The following is a 21120-nucleotide window of genomic DNA, read 5'->3' as shown; positions in this document are numbered from 1 at the left end:
CAATACATAGCTTCCGGAACACTGAATAAGATACTCAGTGCCTTCCATGTGATTTACACAGCTAAGAGCAAAGTTAGATTCTGACAGTTGGTTGGGTTTTTTTTTGTTTATTGCAGGAAGGGTAGTTGGTCTTTGTTTTGTTTTGGTTGGGGTTTGTTTTGTTTTTTTGTCATTGTTTTTTTTTTTTCCTGTGTACCTATTACAGTATTTGTGTTCACCATAAAGCACATTAACAAAAAACCTAATGTCTAAGGTGGGGGCTTATAAGGATGGACATCACAAAGTAGCACTGATATTATATACACTTTAATTAGAACAATGCTGCACCACTAGGGTGAGGGGGAAGCCTAGTTTGGAACCATGGAGAGGTGTAAAGCTCATGTTGTTATAGGATCCATAGTTCAGTATGCGTGTCCTCTTCTGAAGGCTCATGTTTTGCACTAGTTTCCTCCACTCTACCAGCAGAATAAAGGATTGCTAATACACTGAAAACAAGCTCAGTTATAAGAAATTGATCTGCAAGGCCTGCAAACTCCATTCTACTGGTATTTAACTTTTCCAGTCGTTAAAGGATAGTCAACTACCATACAGGAATAGTTTTTTTTTTCTTTGTGTGTGTTGTTTTTTTTTATATACAGTGGAAGGTTTATTTATGGATTGATAAATACAATATCCAGTCTCACTGGGACAATAAGGCACAACTGTAGGTTACAAGCCATGGCAAGAAGAGAGCAACACCTACTTTTAAGCAAATCACAAAGCCTACACACACTTTTTTACTTTTCAATCTGTTAACATTGTTACATTCCTATTTTACATGACATGGTCATAAAACTATAATGTATCTTTCTCATACAGAGTAGAGGTTTTTAATTTACACTTCTTTCTGGAACTGTGTTGCACTCTGCAGAACACTGAAGTGCAACATTTCACTTTGCAATTCTTAAATTTAAAACAAATGAAAAATCCTTAAGAGACTTGCTTGTTATTCTTTAACACAAGTGATCATTAAAGGAACTGAGGAAAAAGGAAATGCACATTTGAGAGTAGTTTGAGACTGGTAAGTATTTAGAGAAATATTAACGCATGACACAGAAGCAGTTATAACACTGATTCTTCAACAAAGAAGGTCCCACGGCTTTTTGGTTTTATTGGAAGGACCTTCCAGACTGTAGGATGCTCCAGCTGAACTAATGAGATCATTTGTCAATCTAGCCACAGAAAAATATGTTACTATTGAACCTTCAATAATTTTGATCTCTTTAATTTATTGGCATATGAATGGTATTAATCATCTTACACTTGCAAAGAGATTTGTGTAGAAATATATTCTTAAGTATTTGGGATAGTTCATACTTCCCCAAATCATATTCTTATACTGGAGCTTTCTTAAATACAGCTACCACCCTCAACACAAATCTAACAGATCAGGACTTCCATACTGGAAAATGTAAGTAATTACTGATTATCCAGGCCACTATGATTAAAAAAAATAAAAAATAAAATTAGTATTATGTTTCATGACACTGTTACCAGGGGGAAGTGGCAGAACTACAAATCCAGATTTTGGCATGACTAGTTTTCTTGCATTGTGTACACTGGTAAACAAATTCACACTTTCAGAGGCAAAACCACCCTGATGAGAAGAGGGATCCTAGAGCAAAGCAACCTGGAGAGGGCACTTCATGGTCCACTGGCTGTCAAGCCTGCAAGCTACTCCAAGAAACAAGTTTCTGCATTTCCTATGGGAAGAATTTAAGTGACTTGGTGCAGAATTGCTATTGCTTTTGAGGACACCACAGCCTGTCTCCACCACAGATTCTCCTGTTGTCCCTGTGAATTTATCCCACAAAGAGTAAAATCTATTCACAGTACTTCAAAGTACTCTAAGCTATCATCATGCATCCAGTGCTAGTCATACAACGAAGCCATAGAAATTGAGAAGTCCTCAAGTAAAAGGCAGATTTGGAAGCAGAGAATAAAGAAATCTGCATGTAAAGTGCCAAATGGGAAAGGAAAGGCAGCTGTAATGTGGTGTTGCTACTGGAAGCAAAAGTGAATCCTTATCACTGCACCTAGTATTTAAGTAGATGCTTGTCTCCAAAGTGTTTCAGAGGGCGCTTCTGTGGCATGTCCCTGTTTTCTCATTCTCAGACTCAGAGCTCAGAAGAATCAGTCTGTAGATTAAACAGCAGTACACAAGGAGAGACATTTTTGCTGAAACAGTAGTGCAGGAGGAGACAAGGGAGAAAGGGTAAAAAATATGGAAGGAAAAAGATTTTTTTTAAAAAAATGCTCCATTCCAAGTTGTGTGGCAGCCATTTCCCTTTGTTCCTGATGCACAGGGAATGTTCACATTGGTAGAACAAATCAGGGAGGAGTTGGAGATGTATTGTATATGCACCAGTAGCAATGCTCTGTGGGAAGGTGCTAAGGAGAAAATGAAGGTCTATTCATTATATAGTAGAAGTTGAAAGGAATAGGTTCTCCATCCATCAGTGAAGAAATCGAATGCTCATTTTCTGCTCTACATCCACCTTCTCCAAAACCTGCAATAAAATTCAGAAACAACTACTTAAGTTACTGTATGTACTTCCCTCCTACAAAGTTTCTTACTCCAGTATAGAGGAAATGGGCAGGAACATGGGATGTCTTCAATTTGGCATGCCAGTCTTTCATCTAGAAGACTGCTACTTTTCATTCTGTACTAAGGTCCTTCCAAGGAAAGGAACTTCAGCCATGAAAGCTGGAAGAATGCAGTCAACCAAAAAGTAACTAATGCAGTTTCAGTCTGCCAACAGGCCAGAAAGGCTTGGATTCTCAAAATTAGTTTGTGTGGGAATGCACAGACAGGAGAACAGATTAGAGGAAGGGGCATGAGCAGTCATTGAAGAGCTAAAATCAACACCACAGCATAACTAATGCAGATCGTTGTAAAACAGGGGTTGCAACTTCAATCACTAAATTGCTATTAACACTGAGGTACAAAGACATTAGTCTGCTCCAGGCTGTTTCAGGCAGTAGACTTCAGTGTTCCAAGATTTCAGTAATTGAAGTTTGAAGAGACCTCTGGAGGTCTTTCAGTCCAATTCCCTCAACTTCTACAAAGCACAGCCAGCTAGAGCAGGCTGCTCAGGGCCTTGTCCAGTTAAGTTTTACATATCTCTAAGGATGGAGGTTCTACATCTTCAGCAGCTATGATCATCCTCTTGGTAAAAAGTTTTCCTTATAGCTAATTAGAATTTCCCATGTTGCAACTCGTCTTGTCTTCGTCCACCTCAAAGATGAGTCTGGTTCATTTTGTCAATACCATCCCACTAGGTAGTTGAAATTGTTCTGCTATAGGACAACTTTCTCCACTGACTATATGACGACTCCTTACTATATGACGACTCCTTACTATTACCTATTTCTGACTGGCAAAAGATGTAATTCAAAGGACTAGAGCTAGGAACTTGAATACTGATATTAGTTGTGTCGCTAACAGATAGAATCTACTAGTGAAAACTGATCACAATTATAGCAGAAGAATTATTCTGTTGTAACTGTGCTAGTCAGGCTACGTGTGTAGAAAGAAGTGGTTGCAAAAGAAAACAAGTGAAAATTCTGCAGTATGTTCAGTGCTGTACCTTGTGTAAGAGTATGACAAAACATATGGACTAATTATTAGTACCCTGACAGTACTAAAAAAAAAAATCTTGATAAAGAAGGGAATAAAAAGAGCTAGCAGAAGGCTTGTTTTGCTCAAATGCAGGCAGGACTATTTGAATGACTTCCTCTCTTTCCATTTGCGTTTAGGTGTGAATGAGTTGCTCATTACTGAGCAGTTTCATTTAGTCGTTAAAAATGTAGTTTACCAACCTTTACAAACTCTGCAAAGGAGATGGCACTATCTCCATCTTGATCAGCCTCCTGGATTGTCCTGTCAGCAATGCTGCCCAGCTGCTCATCTGAAATGTTTACACCAACCATCATCCGTAATACCTGTAACATACAGAAGTCCTTAGATTTTTTTTTTTTTAAATAACAAAACAAAACAAAAAAAACATTGATGTAGGAACAGAATTATTCTTAGAGCTGTTTTTCTTGTGTATACTGTCAAAATAACACCATACAAGAACATCCCTGGAGGATTTCTGTGGAAGTCATTTCTAGGCAGACTTCCATTTGTCCTTTGTACATTAAGGCTTTCAGGAAAGACAGCTTCCTTTTGTAGCCACCTTTGACAGAGGATCCTGTTTTTTCACTAGGCAGCAGGAAGAGGTAGAAGTATGAGAAAGCTTTTGGAACTAGGAATGAGTACGTTTTGTTCCAATGCTTTTGTCTATTTTTTTCCCATAAAACATTCCGACATTTGATTTAATATCTGCTGTTTGAGATAATTGCCTACAGGAATCTTCTAAGTATATAGTCAAATGATAACTGCCATTACTCTCTACAGTTAGTAAAGCATTTTCTGTGCAGATATAAGAGGGCAGTTTCAGTCAAAAGGAAATCCTTGTCCTACATCAGGAACCACAAATTGCCATGTCTACTTCCCAGGATTAGTAGTATGTAATTACTCCTAGCTCAAGCCTAGTTTCATATATATGCAGCACTGATGAACTTTGATTACCTTTGCTGCCATTTCAAGAGGTTTTGTTTTATTGAGAGGATGCACAGAAGATCAGGCAAACAACCTCATCCATCTCAAGGATTGTCCCTGTGAAGTCCTCTTAGAAGCACATTTGAAAGCTATAGAAGGTAGTTCTTAAGGGGCTTAGTGTATTTGTTGGATATTTAGGTTTCATTTCCAAGAGAATCTGCTTAGCCTAACGCTCTGGTTTAAATTTGAATCTATCATTCCCAGTCTGATAGAACAGCGTAGGCTATCAAATGAGATTAAAGTCTCATATCATATCTAAAGCTTTAAACCATAGGTAAGAAATTAGCCACCAAATTCCCTCAGGAGTTCTTTTGAGATGACTGTTGTAACGCCCCTCTTCATTTTAAATGGGTGTGAAGTCACAGCAAAGGTAATGATGGAGTCATTCAAAGTAACCCTGTGCTATTTACCTGAAGCAGTTCATCCCTGGAAATCTTGTCATCTTTATCTAGATCATATAAACGAAAAGCAACTACAGGGAAGAAAAGAATAAGCCATTTAATTCAAGTGCCATTATTTTTCTTCATAACAATACAGTTATATTTTAAAAAAGTATTCATAAATTATTTTAAGAGAATTAGCTTAGAATTTTAATTCACCATAAAATTCATGTTCAGTTTCATAAAGTGTTATTACCACATATAGGAATACCACTATTGCCACGAAATGAAAAAAATCTTACTTGAGTACTCAGTATGGGTACTTACAGAAGCACTCTACTTGTAGAGGTATGTCTCCAAAACCCCAAGACATGGAAGTAGAATTACCACTAAGACACATTCAATCCTTTAACTTCAGAGCCAACCATTTTTACATTACCATTCATTGACCATATTCTGGATGAGATATGACAGTTTTAAGTGCTCTGAGGACTGTTGCCAACTTTGATTAACGAGCAAGAGCATTCTGCTCATATACTATAGGCAGACGTCCAAATACTCAAGTAAGCACTCAGCTGAAGGTGAGGAAAAAGCATTATCTTACATATGGAAGACCAGAGAAAGAAGCAGAAAAGCCCATTCACGTATAGGATGTGGCTTCTAAATCTGAAATAACTTTGGATGCAAACCATTTCAAAATACTTCTGTTATGAGACATTTGGAAAAGCATATACGTTACTCAAGATTCCACCAATTCCACCAAATTCCAGTACAACAATGGGTCAATTGCTGACATTCTGAACAGGTAAGCTTGCAAGTTAATTTTACAAATGAGGTATTTAAAGATATCATTCCACAGCAAACCACTGTACAGAAGACCCCAAGCCCCTTCACTCCCTTCCCAGAAAACAAAAAAAAAGTAATTGCTTCTATAGGAAGGTTCACATTTCTTACAGTGGAGTTTGTTACTTCGGCTGTTCAGTGGTTCTGGTCCATTCTGGTCTTTGCTCTTTTCATTATCTTCTATGGGTCGGAAGTGGGCGAGTGTCCTCATGAATCCACGGAAATTCACCTGGTCCTCTCTGCGTAAGCATTTCAGCAGGTCAGTTTTAGCATAGCTTATACAGGTTCTTTATTTCAGTAAAGAAGAGCATGAACATCTAAAGCATCAAGACCACGCAGACTCTTCCACTCCCACCTCCCCAGGGTTTGGCTGCCTATGCTCAAACCCAGCACTGATACAGCACAGTTGCAACCTGGGATCACACTGCTATGAGACATGATGTGTAAAAAAGGAAGCTGTGAGAAGTCTTGTTGAGGGCTCTGCTCCCCTCGCCTGCCAGGGCTATTTAAGCTCCGGCCCCCACTCCCGAGCCTTGCCTGAACTATCCTGCAGCTATGCCTGAGTGTGGCAATGTACCTTGCTGATTTGGACCCTGATTCCCCGGACTGACTGGAGACTAGCTTCACCCGTCAACTTGTCTGGCAACCACTGGACTGCTGGCTAGCCTGACAACACTCACTGGACCTGCTCTGCTTCTCTTGTTCAGGTGCTGTGCCCTTTGTCACCAAGTACAGCTTTGCTGTCACCCTCGGCTCCTGATTGTGGGGCAGCCATTGCTCACTGCTCTCTGACAAATAACTCTCCTCTAGTTTCTGAGAATCAGCTATACAAGTACTTTCCAGGAGTCCTGCTTTCTATTCAGAAAAGCCTGCTTGATATTAGCTGATATGACTTGATTAGACAATCCAATCTTCATCAATCATTAATGACAAATGTGTTCAAGAACAGCAGCAGATTCCATAGAACAACCTAGAGAGTTATAATGAAGACAGTACTGCAAATTGATAATCTCTGAATTTATGTTAGAAGTGCTGTAAGGTATGCCTTAAATGTGATCAAAACTAAAAACAAACAAACAAAGCTGATCTAATAACAAAGGTACACTTAGAGGCTAAAAGGTGAAAAACAAGACTGAATTAGTTAATTGCAATACTACTTGGCATAATATAGCATTGCTACAAATTTGCTTTAAGAATCAAAGTTCATACATGCCTGTGCTGGTTTTGGCTGGAATAGAGTTAATTTTCTTCATAGTAGCTAGTATAGTGATGTTTCAGATTTGTGCTGGAAAACAGTGTTGATAACACAGGGATGTTTTCATTATTGCTGAGCAGCGCTTACACAGAGTCAAGGCCTCTTCTGTTTCTCACACCATTCCACCACCAGTGAGTAGGCTGGGGGTGCACAAGCTGGGAGGGGATGCAGCTGGGACAGCCAACACCAACTGACCAAAGGGATATCCCATACCATATGACATCATGCTCAGCATATAAAGCTGGAGGAAGAAGGAGGAAGGTGGGCATGTCTGGAGTGATGGCGTTTGTCTTCTCAAGTCACCATTACACATGATGGAGCCCTACTTTCCTGGAGATGGCTGAATACCTGCCTGCCCAGGGGAAGTAGTGTATGAATTCCTTGCTTTGCTGTGCTTGCATGACTGGCTTTATGCTTTACCTATTAAACTGTCTTTATCTTAACCCACGAGTTTCTCACTTTTACTCTTCTGATTCTCTCCCCCATCCCGTGGAGGAGGAGGGAGCGAGCAGCTATGCTGTGTGGTGCTTAGTTGCCGACTGGGGTTAAACCGTAACAATGCCCTTGACCTTCTTTAGAAGTGTTCAGCTGCATAGCAAGAAGAAAACTGTGACATGAAACCTGAGTTTGTCAATGAATAAAGCACAGAAAAGTCTTGTAAGTTTGTGAAGTATTTCTCATTACAGAATGAAAACGTGCTGAGGAAACAATGTATCCACACACAATTCATGACAAGTTTGAGGTATTCAATTATCAGCAAATTCAAATTCTGTGCTTTAATTATCAGCATTTCACCCCTATCAAAACTTCTGACGAACTACAAATTTTGTGCCTCCTTGCAAATTCAGTCCATTGGAACTCACCCTTCTGGAAAGAAGGCATTGATAATTCTGTCTCCCAGTGGATTGATGGCAAGCTCTGGAATCCGCTGGAAGTCTTCACGGCTAAGTAAAGCAAGAACACAAGTCATCTGTACAAAGTCGAAGTCAGAGGAAGAAAAGTTGCTTAAAAAGAATTCACAGTAAAACATCCATTGGGTTCTATTTCTGCAGCAAGACACTTTGTGGGTTTTAAAATGTAACTCTTTAAATTAGGTTTTCTTTACAACTAATGGCACAAAACAAAGTGAGTGACAATGGCAAGCCTGTATTACATTACAGACTAGCAGCGTTTGTATGCTAACGATGTTCTAGAAACCTTCCTGTTATGATGCCACCTAGTTTGCAATTTAAGGAACGGAAAGCTTCTGAAATGGCTTTGAAGGAAAATATGGCTTCATCATTAAAATAATAATTTATTTTTCAATAATTATTTCAGTACTGAATAATTTGCGTTGGCATGATTTTTCCAGACTACCCCATTCCAGATTCTGGGACAATACTCTACTCCTCCAAACACACCACAGGTGATCTGCATGTTCTAATAGATGGGTTTTTGTTTATGCAACAACTTTGTATCTTATTATAAATGCCAAGTTGCAAATTATTTTAGCTTCAACCAAGCAGCACTCCTATTTTAAAGCAGTAAATTTAGATTTTAATAGAGGTCTGTACAACAGCTGTAACTTCACCATTACACTGCAAATACTCACTGCTCTTGCAGCCATTCTCTTTTCTGCTCATGATTACATATGCACAGTATAGTATAAGCACAGCTACGCTTACATTGTGATAGCTTTTTCTGATCTGGAAAACACCATGAGCTGTTCTGATGTAAACACATTTTTGATCAGTATGTGAACGGGGTTCATTCTACTATTAGAGTTGCACTAAACATTTTTATTTTCTTTCAACCTAACAGAATGTCACTGTCGGGAAAGTGGAGTAATCTTGGTGTGACCAAGGCAGACACATCAAGTGTGTCTTAGTGAATACTTCAGTCAACAGGTTTGGTTTTGGTTTTGTTTGTTTGGTTTTTCCACTACAACAGAGCACAGCAATTTATCAGTTAGTACAAGATGTACTCCATAATCATTTAGGTTTTAAATTGCAAAGATAACAGCAATGAAGTAAGGCTATAAACCAATCTATTCTGTCTGGATGCATAACGTAACATTTCCTGCCCAATCTCCAGAAATATTGGCAATTGCCTTCAAGTCAAATGCAGTCCTGCTGTTTTGAAGTTTGGGTCAAAGTCTCAAACTTGGTTACTAAATGTTTGCTACTTTTGAAAGCTATGCTCACTAAATGAATCAGCAACAAGGTTTGCCAAAAAACTGGCAAAGTAAACACAAACAAATTTTTGAGATTATTTAAGTATACTGGCCTTTCATAATACTGTGATCTTAAAGTGAGGAGCAAAAAGGAATTGGCCAAGCTATTACTAGTCTAGCCTGGGAAAGGCACAGAAGCAAGACGTTCTACTTTTAAACACACTCTAAAGCACTCCTTGCACCCAGTCACACCACAGCACTGTTAAGAGTCCCAATTATAATGTATCTGTTACAACATGGTTAAACTGTTTGACCTTCTAATAGAGCAACCTGACCATATTTTTAAGCTATCCCAGCAAACTTTTGCTCTGACCAGGTCTGAATTATTTTTAATAGGCCAAGTTAACATCTGCATAACATGATCAACTTGTTACTAGACTTCAGAACTGTTGCATTTTAAACTATAGCTGAAGGGCAGGGTATGCATTAGCAACTTCAGCAGGAGATGCAGTGATGTGGAAAACCTATGTCCTAGTAACAATATTTTAACAACAGGACTTCAGTGTCAATGCTAACATCTACAAGCTAAAAGAAGCAGCTGCCCTCTCTCCTGTTTAGAGCAAAATCCTAATGCTTCAGAATTTTTTAACTTGCATATCACTACTTTTTAGTAGTCAGCCTCCAGTTGTTCTGCTTTCTAACAGGAGATTAGCAATTAACCACAAATAACTCCCCAGGTTTCAAATCTATTCGTCCTGTCATTATCAGGATTGCAGTAGACCATTTTTGCTTATTAAGAGCACATTACTGAGTGAGTGTTATAATTGAAATAGCTGTAACAGCCATAAAAGTAAATGAATGCATGAGGTAACTTATTCTCCACTTTATAAACTAAGGCTTCCTGCAGTCATTAGGGACCAATTTCACCTAGCTGAGGCTGGAGCTTACAGGAAATGTGATGCCCTCTACTTCTTCTGTGTTCATGTGCCATAGCAACAAGTCTCTTCTAACATACCTGTCCAGGAACATGGCTTCTATTAAATCCTTACTTAAACATAACATGCAAAGCAACCTTTAACTGCGTGTTGTCATTATGCAGGCCAACCGTTAAATATAAACGCAATGCATTCACACTTAGACACACTTTGTAGTAAGGAATCTGTAGATTCTAAGACAAGTATTTCTAAGCATGAGTATACCCTCCAAGGCACATAGCAGATCCCTATCGTAAAGGTGGCTGTGCGTTACCCCAAAGACTGCAAGAAACCTACTGGAGCCTGTTTTTTTTCTTTCATCATTTCCAGTTGTCCATTCTTCTTTTATTTCTAGATAGTAGCAGAGTACTGTTCCCTCAACAGGGGTGAGGAGGGTGGGGCTATCTAGAGCTGAGGGAAAGTAAAACAATGGAGAGAAAACAAACCATATGTGAAACAGAAGCAGTAGAGGAAAGGAAAAATGTCCAGAGGATGTAGGTAACAAGAAATTACTTGGAAAAGGGAAATAATGAAAAGAAGTAAGGTGAATCATGCAAGACAGTCAAAGAGATTTAACAGGTTACTATTGAAGAGGTTTCACTGCTCCCTTCCCTTGTTAACATTAGCTTTGTCATTCATCAAACCTTTTGGTAGTCCAACATATCTCACTAACCTAAAAAAAAAGTCCCCACTTTCCTCCTCTCCATTCTCCCAATTCTCTTTCTGTTGAATTAGCAACTTGAAGCAGTAAAAAAAAAATTCAAAAATCTAACAGCACCATGACTGACAAAGAGGTGCTGGGAGCCTGGAGAAATGATAGGGAAAGAGGATGGACATTCTCCTCTTTCAGAGCCGTGTTAGCCATCTCATCTAACTCCATCCTTACACATGATCTACACAAATTTAAAAAGTTGCTTAACTATCAGAGGAGTAATTGGTTTATAAATATTAGGCCAAGAAGTATGCTAGAAGTAAAGGTGATACTTAGATGAGCACTGGGAAAGGGGGAGAAAGGCAGTTTGAATAAAGCATGGTTGAGGAAGGAAGTATAGACTATTCTAGCACTCTTATCATTTTCCAATCCAAACCCATATCCTGCCTGTCTTGTCTGTTTCAGATAAAGCTAAAAATCCTTTGCCTTTTCTTAAGCAAAGGTAAGGAATTCCCCATTCAGAGATCCAGTTTTTATGTTTTACTTTGAAATCTTGCCATATCAGTTCGAACTAACAAGAACAACCCCAACACCTTTCCACACTAAGATGATTCAATTCACTGACAAAGACTAACAGATGGCCTGGCTAGCTCTTGTTACCCTTCTCTCAGGACCAGAGGCTTTCTGAAGTTCTCCAGGAGACACAGCTTGTGAACAGCTTTCATAAGTATGAGATATGCATAAATAGCTCAGTGTGTCTATTCTCTTCATGTACCAGCTTTCAGAATACTCGCCCTTCTTCTTCCGCACTCACCAACTATACCAATTGCTGTACAGTAAAATATACTTCTGAAGTGCTTCACCTGTCATTTCCCCAGTACAGAAAAAACTACCATAAGTGACAGGCTCCATGCAAAAGTTACATGAAAAGTAGCAGTTTTGAGAAGTATCTATCTATCTCCTTTTTATAGCTCTATACATGTTTGTCTAGAGCTACTTAATAGTTGGTAAATTTTGGAGCAGATGTATTCTCATGTGGTGTACGCTTCAGCACCAGCCCAACAAGGAGGCTCACTAAAGCAAGCAAACGCTTATCCTGGTCATATGCTTCGATTTCCTCATTTTGGAAATCGGAATGTAAAGAAGAAAACATGCACACTGGTTTCCTCCTGATCTATGGTCACGATGTAGGCAGAACAAGTTGTTTCAGATTTCACAATTTAGATGTAGCTATGGACAACCAAGGGTATCAACCTTGTTTTGGCAACTCAGCATGTCATATTGAAATCAAAGGTGACAAAAACATTTTCAAAGGAATAGTTTTGTTTTGGCTTTTACAATCTGATTTCATGCAGATGGTGCAAATCTGAAGGAGCTTGCTCATTTTGTTTAGAAAAAGTGAAGCTAAGGAAAAATATAACATTTTGCTACACTTTTAAAGAATTCATAAGAGTTAATCAGTAACCATGGCTGTAGTTATTTAGAAGATAAGAAGGAAGGGGGGGAAGCCAAAACAAGGCATATGAAGTTTTGTCTCCATCAATACCCTTCTCTTAAGTCTCATTTATGTAACTCTGTAAAAATAAAGTGCCTTGAAACTGCATATAGGTACACTGGATAGAAACATCTGGCTAGGAAAGATTTCAGCTTTTGATTATACTTCCAGAATGAACTATCTGTCATTTCTAACCACCAGGATTAATCATCATCTACCAGATCTTCTGTACAAAGTGTTCTCTACCTTGCCCATTTTAATACATAGATAAGAAGGACAGCACAGCTTTCCCCCTTCTTCAGAAGGCTGGTACAAATTTAAAGATTTATTTCATGCCATAAAGAACAGCCTAACACTTCTTTTCCTGATCATAGTCATGAGTGATTTCTGTCATGTCTGATATGTAAGTCAAAGGTGTAAGTCATCCTTATTGAAACAATTGTTCTTGCTCACAGGAAGCAAACAGAAGACATGCCTTCTAAACTGTTTGGCAGTAGTAAGGAAGCGATAACTTCGTGTTGCTTGTCTCAAAGTAGCAAGGTCTCTTTGATCAGTATTTCAGAAACCAATATTTATGACCTTCTGAGCTGTAGTTCTTACCCTCTCCTCTTTTTTTTTTTTCAGGAAGTAGTTTTCCATCACTTATACTTAATAATTTCCACATATTGTGGGTGCCAGGACAGGTTTCAAAATTTGAATGCCACTAAGTCAGCCACATTTGGTAGGAAGCTATGCTTAGAGGCCAAGACTGCAAGTCAAGGGATCACAGTTTACACACGTGCTGGGATTTTCCAAACTTCATTTCCTTTCCCAAGTACAACATGATTATCGACGATGAAAGTCAAACTCCTCCTGATACATAACACTATGAAACTAAGCATTGTGCAACAGACATTCATAGAATATTTAATTACTCCTCTTACGTAAACCGAGAACAATCACTTCGAAGTTTATACAAACTTTATGGACTGTTAGTGTTCCTTTTCAAGTAACTTAATTTTGAGACATAAGTAGTATTAACCTTACCTACAATATTGTCAGCTGATCTGTATGTCACAATTGCTAATTAGCCAACGCTACAGTTTATACGATACATTGGCTTTGGTGACAGAATGAGCTTAAGAAGTTCCTGCCCATCCCAAGTCAATTGTTTCCACACCCACAATCCATTTTGTCATCCCTTCAGCTATGCAAGTCCAGATATTTACGGTACAGCCACAGTGCAAATCACTGGAGTCAGTCAGCTTAAAAATACCTACAGAAGCCAGAAAGGGAGGAAGAGTATTTTAACCAAAAATAATCACTCCGTAGTCCTGTTTACAGTACAACTCCACAACCAATTACTTAAATGTTAACTGAGAAGTCAGAAATTTGTGGCACCAGAAGGAACTGTGTATTTCCCTCAGGAAAGAAAATTGCAGTAAGCTAGGAGAACTGCCAAAGACAGTGTATCTTACAGCTCGTCACCTTCTCCTTCTAAGCAGTGAATCTAGCTTTACAGTTAGGTTGGTTTACAGGTAGGAATAGCTTTTATAGGTTTATAGCACATCCTACAATCCCATTTTGCAAGATCACATACAAAACCCCAGGTGATCCCTGAATCCACATTTACCGGGTTTGACTGGGATAGAGTTGCTATGAAAGAAATTAACTCCCTACTAGCCAGATCCCGTATACTATGCTACAAGGTCTCTTTCCCCTTCGTACTCTCTCCGTCATTTTCTCCAGCTTCCCTGTGCCCTGGTTCTGGCATATGCAGCTATGTGGTGAATGGGAAACAAAATCCACCCGAACACTGATCAGATTCCTTTTTCATTGTTTTGCTTGGCAAGTTTTTCAAAGATGAGCCTCGAGTACCAGCATCAACACAGAAAAGCAACGGACTTTCAGTGGCAGTGTTGTGTTAGACCAACTATGCTGGTCGCAAAAGCGCAGCCCTGGTGCAACAAGTGGACTGCTCTTATTTGTCATGTTTCCATAATCTTAATGTAATCCGTAGACAGCATCAAAAGAGAAAAATAATAAGCAATTTAATACAATCAGAATTCATAATTAGTTCAGTAAACAAAGAGCAAACCAATACCAACACAAAATACAATAACCAGAGTGGGAAGGCTAGAGAACAAAGACAGCAGGCAGACACATATTTTTAACTGGCAATCATCCCACTAGCGTTTACCTTTCAGTTGAGAAAACTCTTTCCAGTGGACTCAGTCCATCAAAGTGAAAAATGTTTTGCAGACAAAGTTTAAACCTCATCTTTTTTTAACTGATTAAGCTGTAAGAAACCAGTTTTCACTTCTGTAGTTTTTAAACTGTAGACAAAACCACTTTAAAAGTCTTGGAAGACTTTGCATTACTACTTTAAAGAATAAAATGTGTATTTGTTTAGTCACAGTGACTTGGTTCTAGCTCTTTCGTTTTATTTTTGAGCATACTAATAGACACGGGTGTTCATGTTAAAAGACACTGGGTATCAGAAACAATTAACAGCCCATGCTCCCAAAAATATAAGTTATCTTTTTGCTATGAAAGTTAGGATGGAGAAGACATACTGGAACCATTCTTGTAATAACTAGAAGCACTGTATAAAGACAGGTAAGAAATAACAATCTAAAAACGTGGCTTAACATTTCTGAACATTTGTGGTAAGACCTTGAATATCAAATTTGACCTTTCTTAACTACTGCAAACCTTCAGCACTACAGTAAAGACAATTGGTATCTAGAACACCTTGACTCAGTTTAACAATCAGATTTCTCCTGGCCTTTCATAAAAGAGAACAAACTTGAATGTCCATGTAGATGTTAGGTACGAAAGAACCTGTTATAACAGCCTCACTGATTCATCAAATGACGAAAACATGCAGGCATCCAGCAACAGCAAGCCACCATTACAGATACGTGTCAATGCAAGGACAGCCGAGGTAGTGATGATACTCACCTAAGAGTGCCATTTTCTCCTTTGTCTAGGCTGGTGAAGCGACTGTACAAGCGGGTGATTTGACTGTGAGAGACTGAAGAGAAAAAAGAAGACACACAAATTAGCATGTCAATGATTCCTCACAGGAACAGACCTCATTACACTGAGCTACTCTGTTGCCAGAATCAGTGTTCGAAAAAAAATAAAAATACACAAAACAAGTTACATTGGAAGCACATAGCAATCATCAGTTTAGGGCCTTTGAGATGTAAATTGCATCTTAGTATTCAAAAATCCACAAATAAACCTATTCTTCAAAAATTTGTCTAAATCTGCCTTCTACCGATTTAAATTTTTGGTCTCTAATATTCTTTGGTTATCTGACTCAGTAAATAGCAATTAAAAAGAAAAAAAATATTTGATTCACAGTTCACTGTATTCCCCTTAATTCCTTTATGGCTAGAAATAATCTGGACACAGCCTTCACTGATGACCTCTACATCATTCATAACCCTACAGACCTCTGCTGTAGTATCTTTCCTTCTCTTCTGCTTATCTCTACTCCTGTTGTCTCTTTCCATTTAAATGTGGAAAGTATACTCAGTTTCTCTGCATCTGGAAAGTGGTCAGCGAGACTTTACACCTGATCACTCTTCCTTCTTTACAGGACTGCCTAAATAGCAACAGTTTGTTCATTCTGGGGTTCACTAAAGTAATTTCCAGGCTTCTACAACAGTGAGTTAAAAATTAAAAAGCCTATTTCTAAAGCTCAGCGGAGTTGGGACACAAAGCAAGCAGAAAGTTACTGCAGACTTTTTAAATCTACAATCTGAAACAGAAATTCCAAAGCCAGCTTTAAGTTTAACACCATGGTGTCAACATTACTAAGATGTTAGACAACCCAAGATACTAGACATCCAGATCTTTAGAATAGTCCATGATGGGAACAAGTTAAACTATCTATAATAGCAATTCCTTTAACACTAAAAGAATGCCCTACAGATGATCTTGGCTTTTCAGAGCCTCTTCAGACAAAGTTAATAAATACCTGAAATAAGACTGAATTGAATTTAGATGTTTACTCGGTAAAGGTGTGGTTTTCTACAATGTTAACCTAGTACTTAGTGTCACTTGCAGATTCAATTGTTTTAAAAGCCTTCACTAGCACATGTACAATGCTTCTGTTACTTGCTAAAATTTGTTTGGGAACAGGTTGCACAGCAGTTGTCTGATTTGTGGCAACTGAGGCAAAATTTTTTTTCCAGGTTTGTTCTTTCTCCAAGCTATTTGTTCAGGTTGAACCGTTCCCTCCTTTAGGATGACCAGCCAACAACTGGTTTTGGTTTGCTGGGTTTTTTTTCCCCCTCCTTGTCTCCTCGGCAACTTTCATTCTTTGCATAGGGTTGGGCAATTTGCTTAGTTCCACGTAAGGCAACTTCTTTACAATCAGACTGGGCAGCTTGCTCAATTTCAAGTTAAGCAACACACACAATACACATGTAGAAAGCAGGCACAAGTATTCTACAGACTTTGAATTTCTGCATTTCTGATTTAGTGTTTTAGATATGATATGCAATAACAACAACTGATGATGAAAAAAGAACAGCCTGGAGTTATATCTCCGATAAGAAGCCCTGTACTCCCACCCCTCCCTGAAAAGAAAGAAGGCGATGAGAAATCTACTCAGCTACCATTTCCAAACTAATGTCAGCAACTCCATCTTTGGAATACTTCCATAACAGCTAGCCTTTGATAAATAGTATGTAGCTATTGACAGGTGAAGAAGTATTTTTGTTAACATCATACAATTAAAAAAAGCGTATCATAGCTATATGAGAAAGGAAGGTGATTCAGATCCACCACTGTATTATTCTTCCCCAATTTCCTTTTTGGCTCTCATCCCTCACAAAACCTGCACCACTAAACAGTTCTCAGAGCCTTCTCATGCAAAATAAAGATTTTGACATTCCCTGCTGACCATAGGAGAATCAGAAACAAGATCTGCAATTTATGACTGCTTCTTAAAAATCAAAGGTTAAGGCTTAAAGCTAGCTGAAACAAAATTTTATCTATACTGCTATCCCACTAAGGTCCTCCTAATTTAAGTCAAGACCTCTATTTTACTTCTATTAAATCATTAGAAAGTTTTTTGCAATTAGACACTCTGAAACTCCTGTCTAAAACATTAGCGTATAGTCATATAAATATACGATATTTATATGCTTCAAAAATATATAAATATCCATCAGAAAATCCATCACCTGTTACCACTAAAATATTTTTTCTCCTTAGCTCTGATTCAAGCATTAGTTTATTATTAATCCTTAGGTAGACTGCTTCAAAGCATGGAACAAAGGGTGTGAACCAAATAGTTTGAATACTGTTACATTCCAATGGCTTTCCAAAAGCTTGCAACAGAATGCAGACAAGCAACATCTTGGATCTCTCCTCTGTTTCTTATAGTTGTTACTGAAACACAAAAGCAATTAGGACTACTTGAAGGTTTTTTCAAACTCAAATTTCAAAATGTTTATATACAAAGCAAACAATTTCCATACAACATCATGTAAAATTTAGAACTGCCACCTTCAGGCTTAGCACCTTTTAGTGAAAACCTGATGGGAGATTTTCTGTCACTAAGTAGAGGTCTTAGTGGAGACGTTATTCCCCAGTTCTTGGAAATATTACCGTTGCAGATGAACAAGAGAAAAAGCTGTATAACTCTATAGCTGAACTCCAAAGTATTCTGTTCAGAGCTTCATACTTATCCTTGATGAACTGAAGAAGTCACGTTTCACAGTAAGGAGGTCAAAAAAAAGAATCCTTAGGAGCACTTACCAGAACATCAGCTCAAGATGGACATGTAATACAGCCAAATTGTTTCACGTCTATGAAGACCCTTTCCCAAAGTCTTTACTAGATAAAGTATCATCAGCATCAAGTTTCTAACAAACCACAGGATACTCTATTCAGTAACACTAACTTAGTATTCTCCCCATGAACTTTGTTCCAGGTAAACTAGCGTCCTGGCTTTTCCTCCCCACCCTGTACCTTGCATAAATATTTGCACCTATATGAAGTGTGTAACAGTGCTAAGAGCTTGGCAGAATTTTCCATCTACCTAGAGAAGTATAAAAGGCAGAAGAAAAACACAGTCCTAGAGTGTGGCTACGGGCTCGGGGGAAAGATTTTATGAAGTCAACAACACAAACTGTGATGACTTACAAGCAAGCATGCATCAGAGATTAGCAATGCTTGATTAACAAAGTGGTATTATTTATAAAATTGAATAGTAAAAACAGAAGAAAATTAACCAAGCTCAGGCCACAAAGCTTAAACATGCTGATCATAACTCTAAGCTCCTCACTTTAAAGATACAAGAAAAGCATTTAGAGGCTAACTAGAGCTGAGTGCTTTTATTGCTTAGAATGCCTATATAGCCACCTTAATGATATTTAGTTGACTATCATGAAAGTAAAATTCTAGGAATAAAACACCACTGACAATAAATCAAATATTAGCATGAGGAAGAAAGTAAAACCTTTTTGGAAGATCATTCCAGATTTGGGGTTTGATTTTTAAAGTATCTTTATAAATGAGGTGAGACTACCTTTACTCTATGATCTTTGTGACTGAAAAAAATAAACAACAAAACCAACCAACAAACAAACAACAGTAAGTTCTTGTTGCATAAGCAGACTTTGACATTCCTACTTGTTTATCATAACCTTCCTGTAGAAGGTTCCCTTGACAGGTGGAAAAAGGATCGTGGAAACTATGTTAACTCACTCAGCTGTCCATCACACTAGCCAGTACTGTCTTAACTTTCTTCCATTCCTTTTCTGTAGCCAGTTCTTTTCCTAACATAAATAAACTATCACCTAAAATGAATACATGATACCATTTCTACTGGAAATAAAACTAAGGAAAGTATTTTCATGTAGCAAGAACAGATCAGCAAGCATAAGCAGGAGAAAAATGTGATCTGGGACAACTTGGTTTACTGGGGAGAGCGGGCACGGAAAGCAAACAGCAAAATGGTATCTCTAATGTTATGACCTCCCATTTCCAACTACTTAGGAGAGCACCCTCCATTCCCTATCATTTTGAGTATTTGCCAGAATTCTCAGATATGCACTCTATCAGCCAAATTAACAACACTGAGTTTTACCTTTTCTAGGGTACTTTATGTTTACAGAGAACAACTCAATCAACTACTACAGGGTAAAGCATCTATACGTAATTTTCACTTTTTTTTGGTTAGCGATACTCAACTTTCACAAGTTACATTACATCCTTGATGTTTTAAATGCCACTCAGCATTCATTCTGAATACCCTTAAGGCAACTTTAGTAATAGCCTACAAAACAAATAACATGTGGAATAAATTTACTATGCAATGAGAGCGTTTTCAGGCTAAAAAGAGGTGCTGAAGGGAAACTCTAGAACAAAAAACAGACAGACAACTCTTCAAAATCCAGCGAGTTACCTCTGACCGAATGCAATGCTGCAGATACTAACAGCACCGCTTCCTTCCCTTCCCACTCAGATGTCACTGCCGTTGTCGAGCTGATCTTCGCCTCCTCGAGCCAGAGTAATGGCTCCCAGGCAAGGTCTGCCCCACAAGCCCAGAACAGCCAGGGGCCGAAGGGACTCGCAGATCCCGGCTGGCTGGATGACACCGTCGGCTTTCTCGTGCGCCAAGCAAACACCAGTCCCCGCAGCTGCCCCTGTCACGTTCAGGCCAGCCCAAGGAGCACCTCAGCTACCCGCAGCTTTATTTGCTGCCAGCCCCAAGCGAGCAGGAGATGGGCAGAGTACCAAAGGAGACACGTTGCCCACGGGTTTCTGCCAGCCCCGGGCCGCGGGCGCCGTCCCCTAGGGCCGCCCCTGCGCGGCGACCGGCAGCGGGGGAGCTAATCAAGAGACGCTTCCCAGGCTTCCACAGGCCTACAAGACATGTTTGCCCCCAGTCGCTGAGGACAGCGGGGTCCCGGCCCACAGCCAGCCGGGACCAGGCACTGCCCAGCTGGGAACGCTGCGGTCGCGCTCGCCTCCTCACGCCAGGCAGGGCCAGCCGCCCCCGGGCGCGGGTCGGCGCGCAGTCGCCAGGCGACAAACGACGGCGCGGCGAGCCAAGGCGTCTCCCCGGCTTGAGGGACGGTGCACTGCCCCGCTCCAGGCACCCAGCCCCCACACCACTTCCCGGCCCGCCTCGCCTCACGCCCCCACACTCACAGCCCGTCTCCTTCTTGATCTCCTCGATCTCCTCGTCTCGCAGCAGCGTGGACGCCCGCGAACCCATCGCCACCGCTGGGCCCGAGGGAAGGGGAAGGGAAGGGCCGCGCTCCGCGACGGGAAGAGCTACGCAGCCGGACGGCGATGCACACAGCCACCCCCGGCACGGCCCAGCCACAGCCGCCCAGCTGTACTGAGGCAGAAGGTGAGCTCGCAGCGACTCTTACCGCCCCGCCCGCCGCGAGCGGCCCGGCGCAGCGCAGCCCTCGCCTCCCGCCTCACCCCGCCCTTCAGCCGCCCGGCGGCACACCCGCGCGCATGCGCGCAGCACCTCTGCCAAGGCGCAGGCGTCACCCCCGGCGGCGACTAGAACCGAGGCAGAGGCCGCCCATTGCTGCCGGCAGGCGGCGTGACGGACAGTTGCCGCTGCGCTCGCTGTGCCACCACGGTAAGTTTCCCCTCTGTGATTGGGTGCGGGCTCTGATGGTCCCGCCCCGGGGGCGGGGCGTCGGTGTCGCACGCGAGCAGCGCCGTTCGCTTGTGCCGCAGGTGTGGCGCAGGGAG

The 21120-nt window shown here is 40.2% G+C and overlaps 1 protein-coding gene across 1 annotated transcript; it reads right to left on the bottom strand.

The window, feature by feature from the left end:
- Positions 1 to 618: 618 nt before the first annotated feature.
- CHP1 (calcineurin like EF-hand protein 1) lies at positions 619 to 20767 on the bottom strand. The gene is made up of 7 exons (XM_086613041.1): positions 20557 to 20767; positions 15340 to 15412; positions 7987 to 8067; positions 5980 to 6107; positions 5056 to 5117; positions 3862 to 3984; positions 619 to 2549 (listed from the first exon to the last, which is right to left on the bottom strand). Exons 1-7 carry the CDS (start codon positions 20621 to 20623, stop codon positions 2496 to 2498), a joined length of 588 nt encoding a protein of 195 aa, XP_086469167.1. The 5' UTR covers positions 20624 to 20767; the 3' UTR covers positions 619 to 2495.
- Positions 20768 to 21120: the final 353 nt, after the last annotated feature.

Source organism: Tauraco erythrolophus, chromosome 6, assembly GCF_009769465.1.
Source record: "Tauraco erythrolophus isolate bTauEry1 chromosome 6, bTauEry1.pri, whole genome shotgun sequence".
Taxonomy (NCBI): domain Eukaryota; kingdom Metazoa; phylum Chordata; class Aves; order Musophagiformes; family Musophagidae; genus Tauraco; species Tauraco erythrolophus.
This window is presented reverse-complemented; position numbering and strand designations above follow the sequence as displayed.

What these genes read in the sequence shown, in the direction of transcription:
- CHP1 (XM_086613041.1), bottom strand. Translation starts at nt 20,623, where the DNA reads ATGGGTTCGCGGGCGTCCACGCTGCTGCGAGACGAGGAGATCGAGGAG. An exon ending in GGAGAAAATGGCACTCTTAG is followed by an intron (nt 8,068 to 15,339) that starts GTGAGTATCATC and finishes TGCTTTACTTAG; the next exon opens with CCGTGAAGACTTCCAGCGGA. An exon ending in CCTTTGCAGAGTTTGTAAAG is followed by an intron (nt 2,550 to 3,861) that starts GTTGGTAAACTA and finishes ATTTTATTGCAG; the next exon opens with GTTTTGGAGAAGGTGGATGT.